The 22,019-nt window shown below is 41.9% G+C and overlaps 1 protein-coding gene across 1 annotated transcript; it reads right to left on the bottom strand.

Annotated features, from left to right (window-relative positions):
- Positions 1 to 12,351: 12,351 nt before the first annotated feature.
- On the bottom strand, positions 12,352 to 21,746 carry LOC113885740 (pregnancy-associated glycoprotein 1-like). Its single transcript, XM_027531352.1, is given in 10 exon segments — positions 12,352 to 12,663; positions 14,383 to 14,481; positions 14,569 to 14,710; positions 16,657 to 16,773; positions 17,698 to 17,891; positions 19,084 to 19,202; positions 19,301 to 19,418; positions 20,403 to 20,507; positions 20,509 to 20,554; positions 21,631 to 21,746. Coding segments are annotated over 10 exon segments (1,191 nt in total). The 5' UTR covers positions 21,732 to 21,746; the 3' UTR covers positions 12,352 to 12,513.
- Between the last annotated feature and the right edge of the window lie 273 nt (positions 21,747 to 22,019).

Raw genomic sequence — 22,019 nt, 5'->3', positions numbered from 1 at the left:
TGCAATGGTGAATGTAATTGTTTCCTTAATTTCTTTTCTATTTTCTCATTATTAGTGTATAGGAATGAAAGGGATTTCTGTGTGTTGATTTATATCCTGAAACTTTACTATATGAATTTATTAGCTCTAGTAATTTTCTGGTGGTGTCTTTAGGGTTTTCTATGTAGAGGATCATGACATCTGCACACATTGAGAGTTTTAATTCTTCTTTTTGAGTCTGGATTCCTTTTATTTATTTTCCTGTAATGATTGATGCGTCCAAAACTTCCAAAACTATGTTGAATAGTAACAATGAGAGTGGACATCCTTGTCTTATTCCTGACTTTAGGGGAAATGCTTTCAGTGTTTCACCATTGAGGATAATGTTTGCTGTGTGTTTGTCATATATAGCTTTTATTATGTTCAGGTATGTTCCTTCTATTCCTGCTTTCTGGAGGGTTTTATCATAAATGGATGTTGAATTTTTAAAAAGGCTTTCTCTGCATCTATGGAGATAATCATATGGTTCTTATCTTTCAGTTAGTTAATGTAGTGCATTATGTTGATTGATTTGTGGATATTGGAGAATCCTTGCATCCCTGAGATAAAGGCCACTTGGTCATGATGTATGATCTTTTTCATATGTTGTTGGATTCTGTTTGCTAGAATTTTGTTAAGGATTTTTGCATCTATGTTCATCAGTGATATTGGCCTATGTGTGGCATCTTTGTCTGGTTTTGGTATTAGGGTGATTGTGGCCTCATAGAATGAGTTTGGCAGTTTGTCTTTGTCTGGAATTTTCTGGAAGAGTTTGAGGAGGATAGGTTTTAGCTCTTCTCCAAATTTTTGGTAGAATTAGATGTGAAACCATCTGGTCCTGGGTTTTTGTTTGCTGAAAGATTTCTGATTACAGTTTCAATTTCTGTGCTTGTGATGGGTCTGTTAAGATTTTCTATTTCTTCCTGGTTCAGTTTTGGAAAGTTGTGCCTTTCTAAGAATTTGTCCATTTTTTCCAAGTTGTCCATTTTATTGGCATATAGTTGCTGAGAGTAGTCTCTTATGATCCTTTGTATTTCTGTGCTGTTTATTGTGATCTCTCCATTTTCATTTCTAATTTTGTTGATTTGATTCTTATCCCTTTGTTTCTTGATGAGTTTGGCTAATGGTTTGTCAATTTTATTTGTCCTCTCAAAGAACCAGCTTTGGGCTTTGTTGATTTTTCTTATGGTCTCCTTTGTTTCTTTTGCATTTATTTATGCCCTAATTTTTAAGTTTTTTTTCCTTCTACTAACCCTGGGGTTCTTCATTTCTTCCTTTTCTAGTTGTTTTAGATGTAGTGTTAGGTTATTTATTTGACTTTTTTCTTGTTTCTTGAGATAAGCCTGTATTGCTATGAACCTTTCCCTTAACACTGCTTTTACAGTGTTCCATAGTTTTGGGGTTGTTGTGTTTCCATTTTTATTCTTTTCTATGCATATTTTGATTTCCTTTTTTATTTCTTCTGTGGATTGTTGGTTATTCAGCAGCATGTTGTTCAGCCTCCATGTGTTGGAATTTTTCATAGTTTTTCTTCTGTAATTGACATCTAATCTTACTGCATTGTGGCCAGAAAAGATGCTTGGAATTATTTCAGGTATTTTGAATTTACCAAGGCCAGATTTATGCCGCAGGATGTGGTCTATCCTGGAGAAGTTTCCACGTGCACCTGCAAAAAAGGTGAAATTCATTGTTTTGGGGTGAAATGTTCTATAGATATCAATTATATCTAAATGGTCCATTATATCATTTAAAGTTTGTTTCCTTGTTATTTCATTGTTTAGTTGATCTATCCATAGGTGTGAGAGGGATATTAAAGTCTCCCACAATTTTTGTGTTATTGTTAATTTATGTATGTATATATATATATATATATATATATATATATATATATATATATAAATACATTGGCTGAACTAGGTATTCATTGCTGCTCAGGACTTCTCTATTTCCAGCGAGCTGGGGCTACTCTGTAATTGCAGTACACTGGATGTTCAATCCTGTGTTTCTCTTGATGCATATCCCAGGCTCTAGGGCACTCAGTCTCCATAGTCGTGGCCCGCTGGTTTAGTTGCCCTGGGGCATTTGAAATCTTCCCTAGCCAGGTCTCAAATGCATATCTTAAGCACTGGATCAAAAGGGAAATCACTCTGGAAGGAATTTGAAATACATCACTTTTACATGAAACTGGCACCATGGCTTATTTTTAAGGAGACCAGTAGAGGATTTTCCGCTACTTCAGGTAATCTCCTGAGACCAGGACTGATTTAGGTTCCCCTTCCAAATGTTCCTACAGCATCTTGAAGCTGTCTTCACCAAGTCACTTTGTTCTTGCTTGAGTTTCTGAAACCCACACTAGACCGCAGCTTCCAGAGGGCAGGGCTATCACTTGACTCACTTGTAAGTATACATCAGTAGATCTTGTCTCATTATATCAGACTCTAATGTCAAGACAAGGCTAACACAAAGATCAGTTATTCTATTATGAGTGTTAGGTTACAGGTTCAACTACTGTAATAGAACCTTAAATAGCATTCTCTTAAATACAATACAATTTCAATTATATTTCATATAATATTAGTGCAGGTCTCTCCACAGAAATGGGGACCCACTTCTTTCTTGTTACATCTTCCACCTGTGCTACTTACCTCTGGTCTAACATGGCTGCTCCAGCTCCTGTCATTACATCTGCATTCCAGCTAGTGGGGAAGAAAATAATACTTCCATTTGGAAGTGACATATCACCGCTACTCAAATTTCACTGGCCAAAGTATCTTCCATGGTCATGGAAAACCTGGGGGTGGTGGGTCCACAGAAAGGCAGGGGAATGTAATCCTACTACAGAACATTCATGATGAGTAGCAAGGGCCACCACCTTTCATTCATGTGCCTGTAATTCATGCTTCTTTGGTTCTCCCCACACAGCTTTCAGCCTGTTTTGTTCTGCAGATACAGATATGGATGTGGTTATAAGCGAGGAAATGGCCCTGGCTGTACAAATATGGAGAAAACAAGAAATGAAAGAAGATAAAAAAGTGTAAAAATGAAAAATCTATAGGAAAATATGTTTATAATCATAATTTTGCAGTTATAAAATTTAGATATACCTGTGGTTGATAAATTAATTTCTAAAATAAAAATAAGAGAAGTGAAAAATATAAATATATTCACTAAACCAAACAACTTAATAAGACTATATCATATTAAACACATAGTATTATCAGGATTAGTTTGGATGCACATTGCAAAAAAGTCTGTATGTAGCTCAAAAAGTGGCACTTAGAATCAGACACAAAACAAGTGAAAGATTTGAAAGGGGGAAAGAAGCATGACAAGGTGTACATTCTCACTCTGGTTATTTAATTTCTATATAAGATACATCATTCGATATGCTGAACTGCATAGATCCCAAGCTGAAATAAAGATTGCTGGGAAAAATATCAACATCCACAGATATGAAGATGACATTGCCCTAATAGCAGAAAGTAAAGAAGAACTAAAGAACCTCTTGGTGAGGAGAGGAGATGAAAAAGCTCGCTTAAAACTCAACATTCAAACAACTATTCACAAAAATATACTCAACATTCATGGCATCCAATCCCACCACATCATGGCATATAGATGATGGAATAGTGGAAACAGTGGCAGATTGTATTTCCTTGGGCTCCAAAACCACTATGGACCTTGACAGCAGCCACAAAATTAAGAGACACTTGCTCCTTGGAAGGAAGAAAGGCTATGAAAAACCTGCACAGTGTATTAAAAAGCAGAGACTCACTTTGCTACAGAGGTCTCTAGGGTCAATGCTATGATTTTTCCAGTAATCATGTACAGATGTGCAATAAGGACCATAAGAAAGGGTGAATGCCAAAGAATTGAGCTTTTGAACTGTGGTCCTTGAGGAGATTCTTGAGAGTCCCTTATACAATAAGGAGATCAAACCAGTCAATCTGAAAGGAAATCAACCTGTGACCCCTGCTGACTCAGCTGAGGCATCTACTGAGGGCCTCCAGGTGGAAAGAATGGATGCTTCCACTGCAAAAGTGCCTAAGCATGGCAGCTCCAAGCAAATAGTTTGTAGCTCCACCCCTGGAGAAAGCTCAGAAAGGCTGAAGGTTCTGTGGAATCTGGGTCCCCCGATACATGCATTGCATTCTCCCCAGCAGCATTTGTGGGGATTTTCTCCCTGGGACTTGGAAACGACGAACCTGAAAGAACAACACTCAGAAAGTCTCTTGCAAGGACTGACAAATTTGTTTCTGCAGTCGAGCCTTTTTATAGAAGCAGGAACAAAGAGCTTAGAGTATATGGCCAGCAGAGCACGTACGGGGTTAAGACATAATCAGTAAGAGATATTTCAAGGACAGCACATTCTAAATGACCCAGGTGTTTATCCCATGACCCATTTTCTCAAGCAACATCTTTAATATTATTAAATCTTGGCGCCGAGCATAGCTAAAAGCAGGAGATGTTTTTCAGCTATCGCAAAGCCTGGGTACTTCTGGCCCTCTGCCATTTTCCCAAGGACCTTCTCCTTCAAGGCTATTTTGTGCTGTTCTTCCCAACATATCGTCCTTTTGTTTTTAGTTTAAGCACGGCAGCTGCTAGTTGGACTCTGTTGTGAGAGGCATGGAGTCTTGAGTAGAGACATCTGTATCCTATAATCAGTGACAGAAAAAGTAGGGTGATTAATACATATATAAAAATGTTGCTTCCTGAAAACCAAGTTCTAGGGTCTAGGGATGATAAGGTTTTAGTTAAAGTATCATAAAATTTAGTGCTGTACAATTTCTTAGGTACCTTAACTTGAAAATTAGCAATTTGTTGTTTCAACAGATTGATGTCTAAACTTGAGTTGTCTGTGAGATCCTGCAAATGTGCTTTAACTTTATCCCAAGGATACTCAGTGCTATTATAAGGCATGTTAGTCAGACAAAAAGACATAAAATTCCAGTGACAACGTATATGTGTTTGGAAAGTCAGTTGCTGCACTTGATCTCCTAAGTGGATTATCACAGTTTGTAACTCATTAATTCATATTTGTAATTGCTGATCTATTTGGGCTTGTCCAGTCCAAAGATCATGAGAGTCTTTGTGCCATGCAGTGATAAAATCATGATTTTGTATAGAATTGTGTAATGCCATACCAGACAGGGTTCCTACTGTAACAATGGATATTAGACTAAGAATGCCAGCAATAATCCACCCTATTATGCGTTTTGACCTTTTCAGACCATTTCTGAGCAGAACTGAAAGGAATACAGAGTCGGTCCATGGCTTTGTTAAATTGACAGGAAGCCACAGTTCAGACCTCTGCTTGACTATAGTGATGCTGGCATTGTGGTAAGAAATAGTATGGTTTAAACATGTATATAAAGCACAAGCTGTACAGTTAACAATTTTAGCAGAAAGATCTATGTCAAAGTTACCCACAATAAACATGTATGGGAGGTGCACACAGGATTGGTTATAACCTGTACTATTATACATAAAGGTATAGTTTTGGGGTTTTAAAGCCTTCACAGTCCCATGTACACTGGCAAAGAGTTCCAGTGCAGCAGGAATCTTCCAAATATGCTGCTGTTCAGGTCCTATAAGAGGGACTATAATTCTGGGCCAAGGTGGAGACAACCCTCCATTATACCAGTTTAACAATATATCCTTATCAGTCCAAAAAGCCAATATTGGTCTTATGGAATCCCCACGTGTTGACTCTATGATACCAGGAACAGCTATGATTTTTTTCTTGCTCCTCAGAGCAATTCACAAATAACCCATGAGGCCCCCAATCCATGAATTTGAATATGGATTGATTTTGTTGTTTGATAGAAACCTTCCCAAACTTCCCGACAGTCAGACCAATATAGTGGTTGAATTGATCGTTTCTTTCTCCAAGATACAGCATCACATATTACTTCTTTAGGCTGGAAAAGTGAGTCAGTATAGCTAGCTATTTGTCCAGGATAATGTCTTTCAGAACCATTTAAGAGGAAGGATGCAGTTGCAAACATTCCTATACTGTAGGCGGAAACATTGTGTACAGAGTAAGCCCACCATTGTGGAAATATAGTGATGCACAAAGAGTGAGCTCCGAAGCATATAGGTAGTGTCTTGAATCCAATTGAAACATTTATCTTTTTTCCTTCATCTTCTTCATGAATTGGCCTCTGCATTGACCATGGGGCAGGGAAGTGCAGACTATCATTGGTGAACACCATAGGAGCCTTGTCAACCCAATCCACTATGGATAACAAAGGTGGATTAGGTATATATGCCCAATAAACATATTCCACACTTACCCCAGAGGAACATGAAAGAACAGCTAACATTGCCAGAAACAGCTTATCTGGAGTCATAGAAGTTCCAGTGTTCTTCAGTGTTTGCTCAGCCTGACGAGTCATGTTTTTCACTTGAGCCTATGTCTGGTAAGGATTCAGATGGTGGTGTTTCCTCATTGGCTCCTCCAATGTCATTGACAAGACCCTTCACATCAGCTTCGTCACCTGCCGAGGGAGTCCAGTCTTGGGGTCCTTCTCGGTAATGGACATGGCGAAGGAGAATCCAGATTTCCTCTCCATCTGCAATGACAAGACCATAACCCTTGCCTAGGGATTGTAAGATTCCCGGCAGCCACTGATTTAATTGCTTATACCATATTGGTGTATTGATTTCTAATTTGCTGTTTTTGTCTTCTGCAAAATGTCTATCTGCACGAGTGTCAGAATTATTTTTTGTTAAGTTTAAAAATTTTAGGGAATAAAGAGTTAAAGATAATAGTAATTGAGGGTTCATAAGATAAGAAGTGTATCTCCTCTTCCAAATTCCCCCTTTCTGTTTTAATAAATGAGTGTTTAGGGTGCGGTGGGCTCTTTCATTAATGGCTTGACCCTGGGGATTATAGGGTATTCCTGTAATGTGTGTGATGTTCCATTCCAATAAAAATGAACGAAACGAGTGCAAGGTAAATGCAGGTCCATTGTCTGTTTTCAGGACTGAAGGAATCCCCATAACGGGGAAGGTGAGTAAGAGTGTGGAAATGGCATGTTTGCTGGGTTCTGAAGAGACAGGTATTGCCCAGATAAAGCCAGAAAATGTATCTACTGAGGTAAAAAGCCAAAAAAAAACTTTCCTAGGGAGCAGTGAGTGAAGTCAGATTGCCAAAGGGAATTAGGCTGTTGCCCCCGGGGGTTAACTCCTGAAATCGTAGTTCGTAAGTGCAGAGGAGCACAGACATCACAGGTTGTAATAATATGCCTTGCTTCAGTGAGGGGAATATGGTATTTAGAGCGCAATCTGTTATAATATTTAAAATTGGTATAAAGATTAGCATGTTCATCACTGACAGACGTAAAGATGGGAGCTATGAGCCTGTCAATGGCATCATTTCTTGCAACCAGAGGACCAGGTAAACCTGAATGAGCACATATATGTGCAATGAGGAAAGGTTCTGTACGTGAGCGAATTAAGGCTTGAGTATGTGAAAAAAGAGTATATAATTCTTCATCTAGATTGTATAAAAAGGTGGTAACAATGTCGGGAAAAAGGGAAGCAAGGCATTTGGAATCAGTATATACGTTGAAGGATAATGATTGAAGAGCCAAAAGCGCATATAAAACATACAATTCAATTCTTTGTACTGAAGAATAGGTAGTGGGTAATTTCTCTTTGATATCAGGGCTGACAATCCCTGCTACGTCTTTCTTGTTGCCATAAGTGAAATAGGTGGGTGCATTGGAAATAGGCTGGGATGCAATGATATTAGTTATAATGAATTTAGTACATTGTAGAAAGTCCCATAATTTTCCTTTTGACAAATGAAATAAGATAACATTTTGAAAATCATTTAATGCTATTTGCATGGTCAGGTTATACTGTAAGGCAATTTGCAATTCCTTTTTTGTCAAAGGGACGTGTATTGTATATGGATCAAATTCAGTCAAAGTTTGTACATGGCATGGCTTCTCCCTGACATGATTAATTGTCCTATTTTCTCAATATATGATACGATTTTTTTAGACTGTTTAGTGTGTAAATATACCCATTCTATTGGGCTGTGTTGAGATATAATTGCAGTGGGTGAATGTTCAGTGGGGAATATATATAAAGAAACTGGTTGGTCATGATCTAGCCGAGTTCAGAAAGATTGTTAAATGTGTTCCTCCACTAAGGCTAGCTCTTCTCTGGCCTCTTTTGTTAGCTGCCTAGGGCTATTAGGGTTAAGGGATCCCTCTAAAATTTTAAATAGATTTTGTAAGGCATGGGTGGGGATGCCAACAGATGGCCATAGCCAATTAATATCTGCTAGCAACTTTTGAAAATCATTCAGTGTGCGTAGAGACTGCACAGAAATTTGAGTTTTTTGAGGTTTGATTTTAGATTCTTCCATAACATGTCCTAAATAATTAAAGGGTGCTTTCAATTGAATTTTATCTGGCACAACAAGCAAGCCATGATTTTGAAGAGAAGTAGTAACTTCATTATATAACTGTTGTAAACAGAGTTCAGATTCCATGGAGAGAGGCATATCATCCATGTAATGAATTACGAAAGCAGTAGAATATTTATCTCTAATGGGTTGTAACAAAACAGAGATGAGATATTGGCAAATGGTAGGAGAGTTCATCATTCCCTGAGGTAGAACCTTCCATTGAAATCTTTTAACAGGAGCCATGTGGTTTATAGAAGGAACTGAAAAAGCAAAATGTTTTCTATCTTTAGGATGCAAAGGTATAGTAAAAAAGCAATCTTGTAAAATAATAATTATAGATTAGCCTTTTGGTACCATGGAAGGGGAGGGTAATCCAGGTAGTAATGGCACCATAAGAATTATAGTATTATTAACATTTCTTAGTTCTATCAACATTTGCCATTTTCTTGATTTCTTGTTTATTACATCAGTTTCACCCACTCCTAGTAGTCTAGTAGGAGCCACAATTTTACCCCAATCAAGGGGCCATTCTTCTGCTCTAATGATTGAAATGTCAGCTCCGGTATCTAGCATGCCTGTGAAATTTTTTCCCCGTATGCGTAAAGTGAGCATGGGTTTCTGATGTTCCTTTAACAAGGTGAATAGTGCAGCAGTAAGGTTGGTACTACCAAAGCCTCCCTGCTGAATTTTGTCAGATGCTTTCATTGGTTTGACATATGGTAAAAGTAATAATTGTGCAAAATGTTCCCCTTTTTGTACATTCCCCATTTTCACAACATTTACTATAACATGTATTTCCCTTTTATAATCTTTGTCCATAACATCTGTCAATACCATTAAACCTTTCATTGTTCAGCTATTATGTCCCAAAATTAGTCCCACCATCCCGGATGGAATCAGGCCATAATATCCAGTGGGAATTTTGTGGAGGTTATATAATTCCATTAATTCCATGTCATAAGGGCTAGGTATATCAATGCAAGCACTCTTAGATGTAGATGCTAGTAGCGTCATAATGCTGGGTCCTCCTTTTTTAACGGGGCTAGAATATGGCCCCTTTATTAGTTTCCCTGTTGTTTTTGTTGTGCACCTGGGGTCAATGTGTTTCCATGCTTATCAAATTTAGAATGACATTCATTCAGCCAATGGAACCCCTTTTTACATCTTGGACATACTCCTGGGGGTCTCTTCTTATTAGAAGTACTATTATTTTTTCTGGCCTGTTGGCAGATGGCATTGTTTTTTTCATATGGCTGGCCTTCCTGCAGTTAAAACATTTGGCATTAGCAGCTTTCTGTACATTAAATGTTTCTAATACCACCAATTTTGCTCTATGGGACATAGATCCGATATCCTTACAAGCTTTCAAATACTCCATAAGAGAGCCAGTCTCTCGAATTGGTCTAAGCATGGATTGACATTCCTCATTAGCGTTTTCAAAAGCAAGTTGTTTTAAAATAATATTTTGTAAAGTCACATCCTTAATAGATTTTTTGATTGCATCCTTTAATTTCCCTATAAATTGAGAATATTCCTCCTCATGTCCTTGAATAATCTTAACAAATGAACCATCAGATTTCGTGCTATCAACCTTTGCCCACACCCTGCAGGCAGTTTCTTTAATGAAATGCAACATCTGAGGGGTAATATTAGCTAATTGCACAATCATATCGGCCACGGCTCTTGTTCCAGTGAGTATGCCATAGGTTAAATTGGCAGGGTTACCATGAGATTGCTGGTTAATCATCATTTGTTGGGCCTCATCATTAACCCATATTTGCCACTGAAGTAATTGTTGAAGATTTTGAACCATCTTTGCTATTTGAAAAAAATCATATGGCATCCAATGATCAGCCCATCCTTTGAGGAATTCTACACAGTAAGGAGAAGTAGGTCCATACAGAGTGCATGCTTTCTTAAAGCTAGACAACATGCCAAAATCTAGATTAGCCCAAGTATTTTGCCCTTGGGAAGGCTGATTAAACTGTATTGGGAAAGCAAAAGCGCAAGCAGGCATCTCCCTAGGAGGAGTGAAATGATTAGTACGGGCAAAGTTAGCAACTGCTGTTACAGGTGGAGCAGAAGGAAAAACCTCAGACTTGGGCTGTCCGTTGAATGAAATGACCTCCGTTCTAAGTGCCTTCAGTTTCGACACATCCTGTATATATATGTCTCTAAGTTGTTTTTCTAAGGATTGTGTCTGATTGAGCATAACATTCTTATATTTCAAAGCACCTTGCATATCTTGTTCCTTAAGCTCATATTCATGTAAAGACTGAATAGTCTTTACTTCAAAATCAACGTTATGCCCTTCAATTTGTTCTATGATTGCCTGTATGAGTGACCATGTAACCCTTGCCGATATGCTTGCAAAACATTACTTTTAACCCTTTTCTATATGTCTAGATAGAGTGTCCCCTCTTCTGGGAACCATGAATTGTTCCAGTAAAATATGATAGCAGTAATTCAAATGATCTCTTGAGATATTAATACCATTTTGTTTCAGAAAATGATGCATTATAGAAATGAAAGGAATCTTATTGCTATGTTGTCCCATCCTGCTTACCTCTTTCTTCAGGGCTTGTTGCTTTGTTCAGCCTTCCATTCAAGCCCCTGTTCGTGGCATCACTTGTGGGGATTTTCTCCCTGGGACTTGGAAACGATGAACCTGAAAGAACAACACTCAGACAGTCTCTTGCAAGGACTGACAAATTTGTTTCTGCAGTCGAGCCTTTTTATAGAAGCAGGAACAAAGAGCTTAGAGTATATGGCCAGCAGAATATGTATGGGGTTAAGACATAATCAGTAAAAGATATTTCAAGGACAGCACGTTCTAAATGACCCAGGTGTTTATCCCATGACCCATTCTCTCAAGCAACATCTTTAATATTATTAAATCTTGATGCTGAGCATAGCTAAAAGCAGGAGATGTTTTTCAGCTATCGCAAAGCCTGGGTACTTCTGGCCCTCCGCCATTTTCCCAAGGACCTTCTCCTTCAAGGCTATTTTGTGCTGCACTTCCCAACAGCATTGGAGGCAAGAAAGGGGAATTCTGGGCCCTGGAGGAGTGGGGTGGCTCAGGGATCCACTGGGGCCACCACTTACCAAGTAGGACTGGAAAGGACAGAGCAGGCATATGTGGCAGAGAGCTGGTGACTGGGGTGTGGGAACAAGAGGGAACCAGCTCTGCATGAAGTACCTCACCCAAAATCCCCTGGAGGAGAAGCCCAGTGATAAGATCATCTGAGATGGGACAAAGAGAGTCTATTTCTTATCCCTTATAATTCCTCTGAATGAGGAGGTGGTGGAGTTGGTGAGCCATCACAAACTCTTCCATGGCCTAGACCATCTGTCAGTCGCTATCCTTGGGGCTGCCTCTCCCCAGCTTCAGTCATGTAGTTCTGGAGGAAATTGACAATCATGTGTGCTGCTGAGTTGGGGCCAAAGACCATGTAAAGCTAGTCATAAGACCCCATGTCCCTGCCAGGATGGCTGATCTAGTGCTGTACATGTGATCTGAGGTGGGTCATTCAGAGAACACCCTTGAACTCTGATGTCTGCAATCTTCTTTCCTTACTAGGTGATGCCTTCAGGATTTAAAACCCTAGGGCAGGTAGCTTGAAATCCCTCACTAGGTGTAGAAGCCTTAAGGAAAAATGTTGCCAGGCTAAGACCATCAAAGTAGACTGAAGGGAAAGAGAGAAGGTGAGAGAGAATTCATGACTTCTGATTTCTTGGGTCTAGTCACTGAGATCTTTGTATTTGCTTTGATTCTTGTATCCTGGATTCCCAGAATCATTTAAATGAGTCTCTATTTTCCTTGAAGCCAGTTTGAGCATGGCTCCTTTCAATTTTGATTCAGACTTGGTTCTAGATCCTTCAGTCCCAGACACAAACAGAGGCAACCATTTGATTCAGCACCATTTAGAGTGAAACCCTTTATTCTTTACTAAGAATAGAGTGTGAAGACCACCAAATACAGTTCACCAGCATTCTGGGCAGGAGTGCCCAAAGTGTGAGTGAGTGTGTGTTAGGAGTGGCCTTACTGATTCCTGAACCACTCTAAGCATTTACACTGCCCGTGCCAGGCCAATTCTGTCATTTCCTCGATCAAAGACCGAGAAATACAGTCTCAGGAAGACGTCACCCAGGTACCAGGTCTCTGTAGATGAACTCACTCGGTTCTCTTGAAAGGTGGTATAGCAGCGGCCTCTATCATCCTGGGGGAGTCAGAGACACACACCAGTCAGCATGAGCCCTTACCGGTGACTTCCCCCAATATCCAGAACCAGCACAATTCTTTGTTTTATTTCCCTCTTTTGGTAAGTATCAAGGGGTTTTCTCAGCATCAGAGGATGTCAGAGTTCATCCAAAACCAAAGAGGGCCAAGACATGAGGTTTCCATGAGGAAGGGTGTGGTGAGTGCAGGACTGGGAGTTGGGGAAACAGAGGAATGAAAAAAAACAAAGTCCTACTATAAAGCATAAGGAACTATATTCAATATTCAGTGATAAACCAAATGAAAAAGAATAAGAAAAATATATTTTTTCTGTGTATGACTGAGTCACATTGTTGTGCGGCAGAACTTAATGCACACTGAAGATTAGCCAATCTTCAATATATATTTTTTTTTTTAGAAAAGAACAAGTGTGTCCATAATTCCCTTCACTCCCTGTTACTTTTCTTCTCACACCTGCTCCTTGTTTTCTCTGCAGAGAATGCTGGTTCTCCTCCTGCATCCCTACAATCCAAACTTTATTAAAAAAAAAAAAAAAACAAGCAAAAACAAAAAACTTTTTTTGTATTGCAGTATAGCTGATTAACAATATTCTGAGTTTCAGGTGGACAGTAAAGGGATTCAACTTTATGTATCCGGGTATCCTGGTCCAAAGACATCTCTCCCATCCAGGCCGTCATGTAACTGAGCGGAGTTCCCTGTGCTACAAAGTAACTCATTGTTGGTTATCCATCTTAAATAGAATAGTGCCCACAACACGTTCTTGAAGACTTAACTCAGGAACTCAGAGAAGCCTCGCTAAGACCACACTCACCCTCTTTGGCCACTCCAGGCTTGGTTGGGTAATGTACTCTGTTTCCCCATACCCACTGGTCAGTCCGTAGCCCTCATCACCCCTCGTAAGTCCCCAGTGCCCCAGTGCAGACCATCTTGAGATGACATTTGCATGGAATCCAGTGCAGTTTTGCCTAGAAACAAGTAACCCTCCATATGGCTTAATGAGTTTGTCATTTTAGAATTCCTGAAATTCCCTCTCTTCCTCAAAGCCTTCTTGAGCCCATCAGCCTGCTCTGAACTCTCGAAGGGAGCTGACATGAAGCCTGCACCCTGTGACAGGGCTGAGCACTCACTGTGCACCCTTTATTCACCTTAGTATCCAACCTCCCCACAGAGGGGTCGGGGACATCAACTCACAGAGGAGGCACCTGGCCAGAGCAATGGGAACATGCAGCTGAGAACTAGGCTGACCATGTAATTTATCATCCAAACCAGGCAAAGTTTGAGAAGGGAACAGAGATTGTTAACTTATCATGGACATCACACTGGGACTGTCACCAGCCATTCTCCTTGTAACATGGGCTATTTCAGGGACTGCTAGAGCTGAATTTCATGTTCATGCACCTACGGGTTCAGATTGAATTGAAACTCTTTGAGGACTGAGGACCTTAGTGTTCCCCTCTCCCTGACTCCCACCATGCCCTATGGTGTGGCATCTCCACATTTATTTCAGGAAGATCAGTGTCCCACACAGCCCTTACTTCTCAAATGATTGGTTTTGTGGGAGGCACTGGCCCAGCTACAGGGCTCAGCAGCATCTGCAATGGGGTGACATGGCCTCCAGAGGGCGCCCTCCTCCCAGCAGTAGCCCAAGGGTTCCTGCAAGCTCCAGTTTGAGAACCAACCTTCAGTATTGTCCTCTCACCTTGAGGATGTAGGCTCGACCTGGCACTGGGTAGTTGATGCCGTTGATGGTGAAGACAATAGAGGGCAGGGTATTGACCTCAGAACATGGAACGTAGTGCTGTTAGAGAGAGAGGGAGAGAGGTTGGCCCTGGAGATGCTTCTGGTGTGTGGAGACTGGGAGTGACCCTGGGGCATAATGCTTCACCTCGGAACCCCGTGGTATGGCACCGATGAGCCTATGGATGTTATTGACCAGTCTTCTTGGACCTACGATATCTGATGTCCCGGTGTCCACAAGGGCCTTGCAGCCATCAGAACAAGCAATAATCTTTCTTTCAATGGAGATGCTGAGAGACAATGGAAGAAAGCAGGCATCAAGGTCACTCTGAGTCTCCCCAGAGTTGTCCCCTTCCCAACTGTCTCCTAAACAGCCCTTCATCTCTTGCCCTCTTTTCCTTTATTCTCGACACAGCACCTTTCTTGACTTCCTCGGATGCAGTACTTGAATATACCAGGATCTTTGTACCTTTACACAAGCTGGTCTTCCTTCCTAGAAGACACCAATCCCCTTTGACTAGCAAATTTCTTCTCATCTTCCAGATTCCACCTTAATTGTATGGTTTTCGAGAATTCTTTGCCCCAGTGTTTATCAGTCTCCTATCTTGGTCACTCTCTGTAGACCCTCATGTCTGCTTCTGCTGCTGCTGCTAACTCACTTCAGTCATGTCCAACTCTGTGGGACTTCATATAGGGCAGCCCACCAGGATTTTCCAGGCAAGAGTACTGGAGTGGGTTGCCATTGCCTTCTCCTTCTCATGTCTAGCATGTACCAAAGTCACAATTCACTATGTGGGCGAGTCACCACATGTACATCTGCATTCTTAGATGTGAGGGTGAGTTTTATTCTCATTGTCTCCCTAAAGTGCCTGAGACACAGTGGACACCCAATGCTTGTCTTTTCAATGAGTGAATGAAGACTGAGAAAATAATAAGAAACCTCCAGAGAGCTGTATCTGATGGGGAACAAACAACAGGTCACAGCAGAGTGAAGATGGAGATTCACAGGGGCAGCAGATTCTCATAGTAGGGGGAGAAAGGGGCTCCTCTGGGATAGTGTGTCTCCCAGCATTGCTCCTACAACCAGCTCAGACCCTGAGACCCTGGCCAGGAAATACATGACTAGCCCACAGAAACTCCAAAGGACAGGTCAGCTTTTGTCTGAGGGTATCACACAGAATCCTATCAATTATGCCTCTTGTTCTCAGGTCACTCCTGGATCCCACCTTCCTGATTCCCTGATTCTCTGTTATAGACCCTGTCCCACTGTGTGCCCAACAATATGGCGTGTCCTTTTTATTAGTTGCTTTCACATCTTAAGAATGCAGCCAACCTCTCTCCACTCCTGGGTAGCTGCTCCCTAATAAGACCAGTTCTCCCCATTTTCTCAGGACTGTCCCTGTTTTTAAAATGACATTCATCTGTGCTGAGAACTTCCTATGTCCTAGGTAGCCCTGGACAGTCTGTCATCTTATCATAACTCTGTTCAGGCTGGTGAAATTCTCCATGATCCTCTGTTCACCACATTGTAGAGTCCTCTAACCAGGGACCCCACCTCAAAGGGCAATGGGTGCAGCCCTACGCCAGCTGCAGAGACCTCTCTGGACCCTTTTACAACCCTTGTCAGAGCCTTGCTCAGAAGGCCTGAGGATTATGAACCCATGGATTGTTTGTGTATCTAAGTGCTTGTGTGTTTGTTTGTATGTGTGTTTCCATGTGTCTCTGTGTGTGCTTCTGTGTGTCTGACTAGCTATGCATGTTTTTATGTGTCTCTGTGTATGTTTAAAGGAGAAGGCAATGGCACCCCACTCCAGTACTCTTGCCTGGAAAATCCCATGGATGGGGGAGCCTGGTGGGCTGCAGTCCATTTGGTTGCGAAGAGTCAGACATGACTGAGCGACTTCACTTGCACTTTTCACTTTCATGCATTGGAGAAAGAAATGGCAACCCCCTCCAGTGTTCTTGCCTGGAGAATCCCAGGGAAGGGGGAGCCTGGTGGGCTGCCATCTATGGGGTCGCACAGAGTCAGACACGACAAAGTGACTTAGCAGCAGTAGCAGCAGTGTAGGTTTATATATGTCTGCTTGTGTGTTTCCATGTGTCTGTCTGTGTTGTTGAAGGTGGTGTATATGTCTGTGTGACTGTGTGTCTGAGAATGCATTTGTGTGTGTCTGCCTGTGTCCATGTACAGTAGTGGGAGCATCACTTGGGCTGACCCTCAGAGGGAGAGGCTTACCGGTCCATGTGTACACTCCAGTCGCCTGCTTGGATCAAGGGTACCCAGTTGAGCTCTCCCTCATAATAGCGGTGGTCCACCCCACCAAACATCACCACACTGCCCTCCCGCTCATCTCTGTAGAGAGAAGAGAGGGGGCAATCCTTGGAGGATAGTAACAGCAGCACTGTCTGAGAGCTGTGCTTGTCCACCCATCAAGGCCCTAATAAGGTCCCCATGTACAGATGCAGAAATAGCATCTGGGAGAGATTGAGATCCAGACTGAGGTCTGTTACTGGCTAGTGAGTGGCACAGAGGAGGTTAGAAGCTGAATCACTTGGCTGGGCATCACCCACTATGTCTTCTGAAGACGCCCTGGACCTCCAGTGACGAGTGCTCAGACACCCTCAGAGGACACGATGCTGAAGTGTTTTGGTTTCCCCTTGTCCACCTTGTCATTTTTTCAGGAAAATCAAGGCCTAAGGGGAGTTCAAAGGGTGTGAGTTCAGGTTACCCAGAGTTGGCTTCACTGGCCTGTGACCTCTACTGTCCAAAGGGCCACACACTGAGAAGGGACCCCGCCTCTGCTCTCCCTGTCTTGAAATGCCTAATATTTCTTGAACAAGGGGTCCCACACTTTTGTGTCCCACACTTTCATTTCTCACTGGCTCCTACAAATTGGGTAGCTGGTCCTGGGCTCCCAGTGAAATGCTAATGAGGAAGGAAAGATATCCACCATCCTTCTCATTTCTTCTTTATCAAATTCATAAGCAAATCCTAATGCCTTTTCCTTCAACTTGTTTTCTGTTGCCTTCCATTAGTCGTCCTCCTCACTCACCCCACTAGACCGTGTTACTGATCTTGAGCCCAGGAGAAGGGTTGGGTTCCAATAAAATTTTATTTATAAAAGCCAGGGGTGAAGCCAGTTGGGCCCTTCGGCCATAGTTATCTTGGGTTAGATTATCTCTCACAATAGTTCTTTATCAAGTGTACTATAATTTTCGTGCAACTGAAAGCACCTTCAGCTAATTTGGAGAAAGGGATTGTCCATCTCAGACTTACTTGCTCAAGTAGAAGGCAAAAACAGGCTCAGAAATGGCACGTTGATTCTTCAGCTTGTCAAAGATGGGGATGGCTCCAGAGAAGGATATGTTGGGGTAGTTCAAGCCCAAGACACCATCATAAATTCTGCCCTCAAACCCGTATTCCTCAATGCTTAGACCAAATGGCTGGTCAGTACTTACAAGGTTCCCAATCTGTGGGAGAGAAGAGTGTTCCCACTTACAGATACCTGAAGTGGGGCTCAGACTGGGCTGGGGTGCATTGCCATTAGATCATCAGAGAAAAATTGAGGCTGGGCTCTGTCTTCGGTGGCCCACAGATGGTTAGATGAAGCTGGGAGGGGAATTTGGGTTCGATTTGAGATAGGCTGTGCATTTTGTAACATTTGCCCCTCTGAAAAACACCACTGAGTGAATCAAATTGGCCTCATGGCTTCTGTACAGGTGGGGCAACCAAGAGTCAGGCCAGGTCCCATTGGTGCCATCTTATGGGCAAAACCATCAAGAGTAAGATAGCTTTCTCTTTGTCATCACTGTGACCTATGACAGGAATGGACTGCATTCTCTGTAATGTACTGTGGATTCTGCATCTGTCCAGGAAGACAGAAGCCAAAAACACAATCTTGCTTGTAAGGTTCTATGAAACTACTGCCTGGGGAATTCACTTTTGGGGACACGTGCATATTTCTGTGAGTGTGTATGAGAGAGAAAGAGAGAGAGGGGAACTACTCAAGTATTTTGGGGGAGGCAGGCCATAGGTTAGACTCTCAAGGGTCCTCTAGAGTGAGAACTCATTTATCAGACCCCTTGACTTCTCAGGCCCCCAGTTTCCCACTCTGGATACCTGAAGCCCTTGACTGCCCCCAGGGTCCCCAGATCAGTTTTGTCCTGTCCCCAAACACCCCACAGCAACTTCAGTCCTGAAAAGCCAGCCTAACTCCACCTTTTATCACATGTGTGCCCTCAGCAAGGTCCTTGCTGTCTGCACCTCAGTTTTCTCATATGTCTCATGAGCTAATCAGACCACCTGCTGTGTGGGATTGTTGCAGGATTAAACCAGTTATCACCTGAAAATGCCTGGAACAGTCTGTGAATATAAAAGTGGGTGCTTTTTTCCCTTCTTCTAGCTCCCAGCAAAATGAACCTTGAACTACTCATGGGCAGAGGAGCTGCATGTCCACACCTCAAGCCACTCTCTGGGTTAGCTGATTTGTTTGCTCATGTGTTACCATGGGCACTGCCTCCCCAGAGACATGATCCTGTGGATAAGATGGCCAATATCTATGGAAGTTAGTATAGGAGGGGTCCTGACAGATGGTGCTGCATCTGTTTTCAAGCAGTGGTCACTCCATAGCCAGTCCTGACTCGGCATTTGTTACACTGTTACCCGAACTGTGTCATGAACAACAACTCCTTTCATTCTCCCAGATCCATAGGTGATCCTGAAGGTCTTATTGGTAAGCCGGAAAGTGGAAGACTGAAGATGTCTGAACCTAACGTGTGTAGCTGCAGACACAAGAGATGAGTGTCATCAGGTGTCAAGGGTGGAAACATGGTGGCAGGGCAAGTAAAGGATGGTCTGGGTATAGTGTATCTGTACTCACAACAGGCTGGACTAGTGCAAAAGTCGGAGGGCACCCACAAGTCAGATGAGGCTGTGTCAAAGACAACCTGGAATTCCTGAGGGGGTGTTCCAATGGTGATGTTACCCATGTAGACCAACTACAGGGAGAAGGAGGGAGTGGGTTAGTGCAGAACTGGCTACCCTCTATTCCCACACTGATGCCTCCCTCTGGGTGTCACATATCTCTTGAGATCACTTTCTAACCATCGTGAAGCTCACAGGCTTTGGTCACAGACATATCTGCATTTGATATATTTTTCCTGTGCTACATTGTATGCAGGATATTGACTCAATGACCAGACGTTGAAGTGGTACCTCCTGCATGGGAAGCCCAGAGGCATAACCACTGTGCCTCCAGGACTGCTGGACACCCAGGGAATCCTGGTGCCTTCATTTGAGAAGCTCTGTAGTCTCTTCAAACCCAGCCTTAGCACCCACTTCTCCAGGAGATCCTTCTTGATCAACCCCAGCCACTCCCTCTAAACTCAGACCACATCCAATCAACAGCACACAGTTGACACTTTCATTTGACATGTGTATTTACTCTTTGCCTACCTCTCAGGCTGGCATGGGCATTTTTGAAGACATCTTTAAGACAAAATAAGCCCTTTTTCTAAACTAAAAACAGGAACCACAGCGATTCTTATGGCCATACTCAGAATACAGATTCAGTAACTTTTTACTACCATCATTCTTGCATCTGTGGAAACTGAATTCCTCTACCTGGGGATTCACAATTGCTTTGCAGTTGGTTCTACCTTTTGATCAGTGATGGTTCACTCTTCATTTATAACTGAGTGGCTCATTTATTTCAGAAGGAACAATCACCCTCAAACTAATGACACGTCTTTGACACAGAAATGGATGTTTACCTGCCACCTGGTAATTGCCAGGCCCAGTCACAAAGACCAACAGTTGAGGATGAGAGTGCCTTCTCCTCTGGGTGGGGTCCCTCTTTCCAGCGTTTCTGCCTTCTACAGGAACCCAACCCCAACATCCCACCTGGGACCTCCAGATGAGCCCCAGTGCTAGGCTAGAGCACCAGAGGGCGCTGTGGAGTACCATCCTCCCAAAATACTCACATCCTTGATGTTTCTCAGCGGGTGAGTAGTTAGATTTGAGCCACGAAAAGAAATCTGGGACAGACTGTAAGCATGCTCCTTCAGAAAATTGTTCAGCATGTTTTTTTCCACTGACGACATTTCTCATGGTCTTCAGTCTCCTTAGAGGTATTCTTTCACCAAGCATTCGACAAAGAAAACAAAGAAGATGCTACAATTAGCTGTCAGTGTTAAGGTATAACTGTTATTGTTATGGCCTTGTGTATTTTCTAACCATTTTTATGAGGCACATTATTATCAGAATTTTATGCATATACCATGGCAAAGACATAGATTTCAATACAGGTTCTGTTCTGCAATCTTGCGTAAGACATATGACCATGAGTGTCTCAGTCTTTCCTTCAGTATAATGGTAGAATGTAACAATACAAACCCTCCAAATAGGATATCTTGGGGATAAGTGAAGTGATGGATATAAGGTACCTGATAAATAGGAAGTCTCAACAATGACATCCATTAGCATTGCTGTTGCCATCCCACTCGTTCCTTCTCATAGAACCTCAAGGAAGGAGGTAGAGGGGAACTCTTATGCTCTTTTACAAGTGAGCAATTTTAAATTCCAGAAGTTTCTGAGTTGGCTCTGGTCACACTGCTTGTCAGATACAAAACAATGTAAAACAGTGTATCTTTCTCCAAGTTGAAAGAGAAGAGAGAGTTGAAAGAAGAATGCAAGATATAGGGAACAAGTAAGGGAAATTCAGAGGCTTGAGAAGGAAGTAAGAGTCAAATGAAAAATTAAAAGAAAACAACACAAAGAGAAATACACTCCCAGTGACTTCCAAAGAGATGGAGAGATAAATGACAGTGATACCAAAATGCAGACATAGACATAAACACACTCAAGTAGACAGGGGAAAAAGGGGACACATTGAAAAAAATGTAGAAAAGTACTATTCCACAGGACCACATCAACATCTGCATTGACTGTGCATTGAACAGTTGTAAGGAGTTGCTTTTTCAATAGGTCATGACATGACTGGACCTCAAGATTTGTGCAACCCAAATGTACACCAAGACCTTTGGTTCCACAGTTCCTATAGCAAGTTACTTATCAATAAGTAAGAGTTGAGCTTTAAGACTCTTAGGGAAATATTCCATTACATTCTAAACCTGATGGGTGGAAGAATAATCAGATGAAAAGAAAAATCTGAGAAAGGAATATGATGTGGCTTATAGTCCCCATACTTACTTGACTATGCACTCTGAGAAGGCCACCAGCCCGAGGAGCACAAGCCACTTCATGTTTATTTCCTGGATCCAAGTACTCAGGGAAGATTTGGTTCTTAGCATGTAGTGGTGACCAGGAGCCCCTAGTTATATATGCTCTGACCTACCCTAGTTTTCCCCTTTAGGCCACTAAAAGATCTGAAAAAAACACAAAGGTCTTGATAAAATCTTTACTTTCATCAGTGTGCTTGGTTAGTGGCCTTTGAAGCTTTTCAGAATACAGAGAATTGAACTGTAATCTCTTCCTTGAAGCTTGTCTGGAAAATCAAACTGATCTGCATGGACATCTAAGAAGATGGAGAACCTTGCCTACTTGGAGAAAAAAATGGCTAGGAATATCATGAAAATGGG

This window comes from Bos indicus x Bos taurus, chromosome 29 (assembly GCF_003369695.1).
Source record: "Bos indicus x Bos taurus breed Angus x Brahman F1 hybrid chromosome 29, Bos_hybrid_MaternalHap_v2.0, whole genome shotgun sequence".
NCBI lineage: Eukaryota > Metazoa > Chordata > Mammalia > Artiodactyla > Bovidae > Bos > Bos indicus x Bos taurus.
The sequence above is the reverse complement of the archived record's forward strand: the minus strand, read 5'-3'. Positions and strand labels throughout refer to the sequence as shown.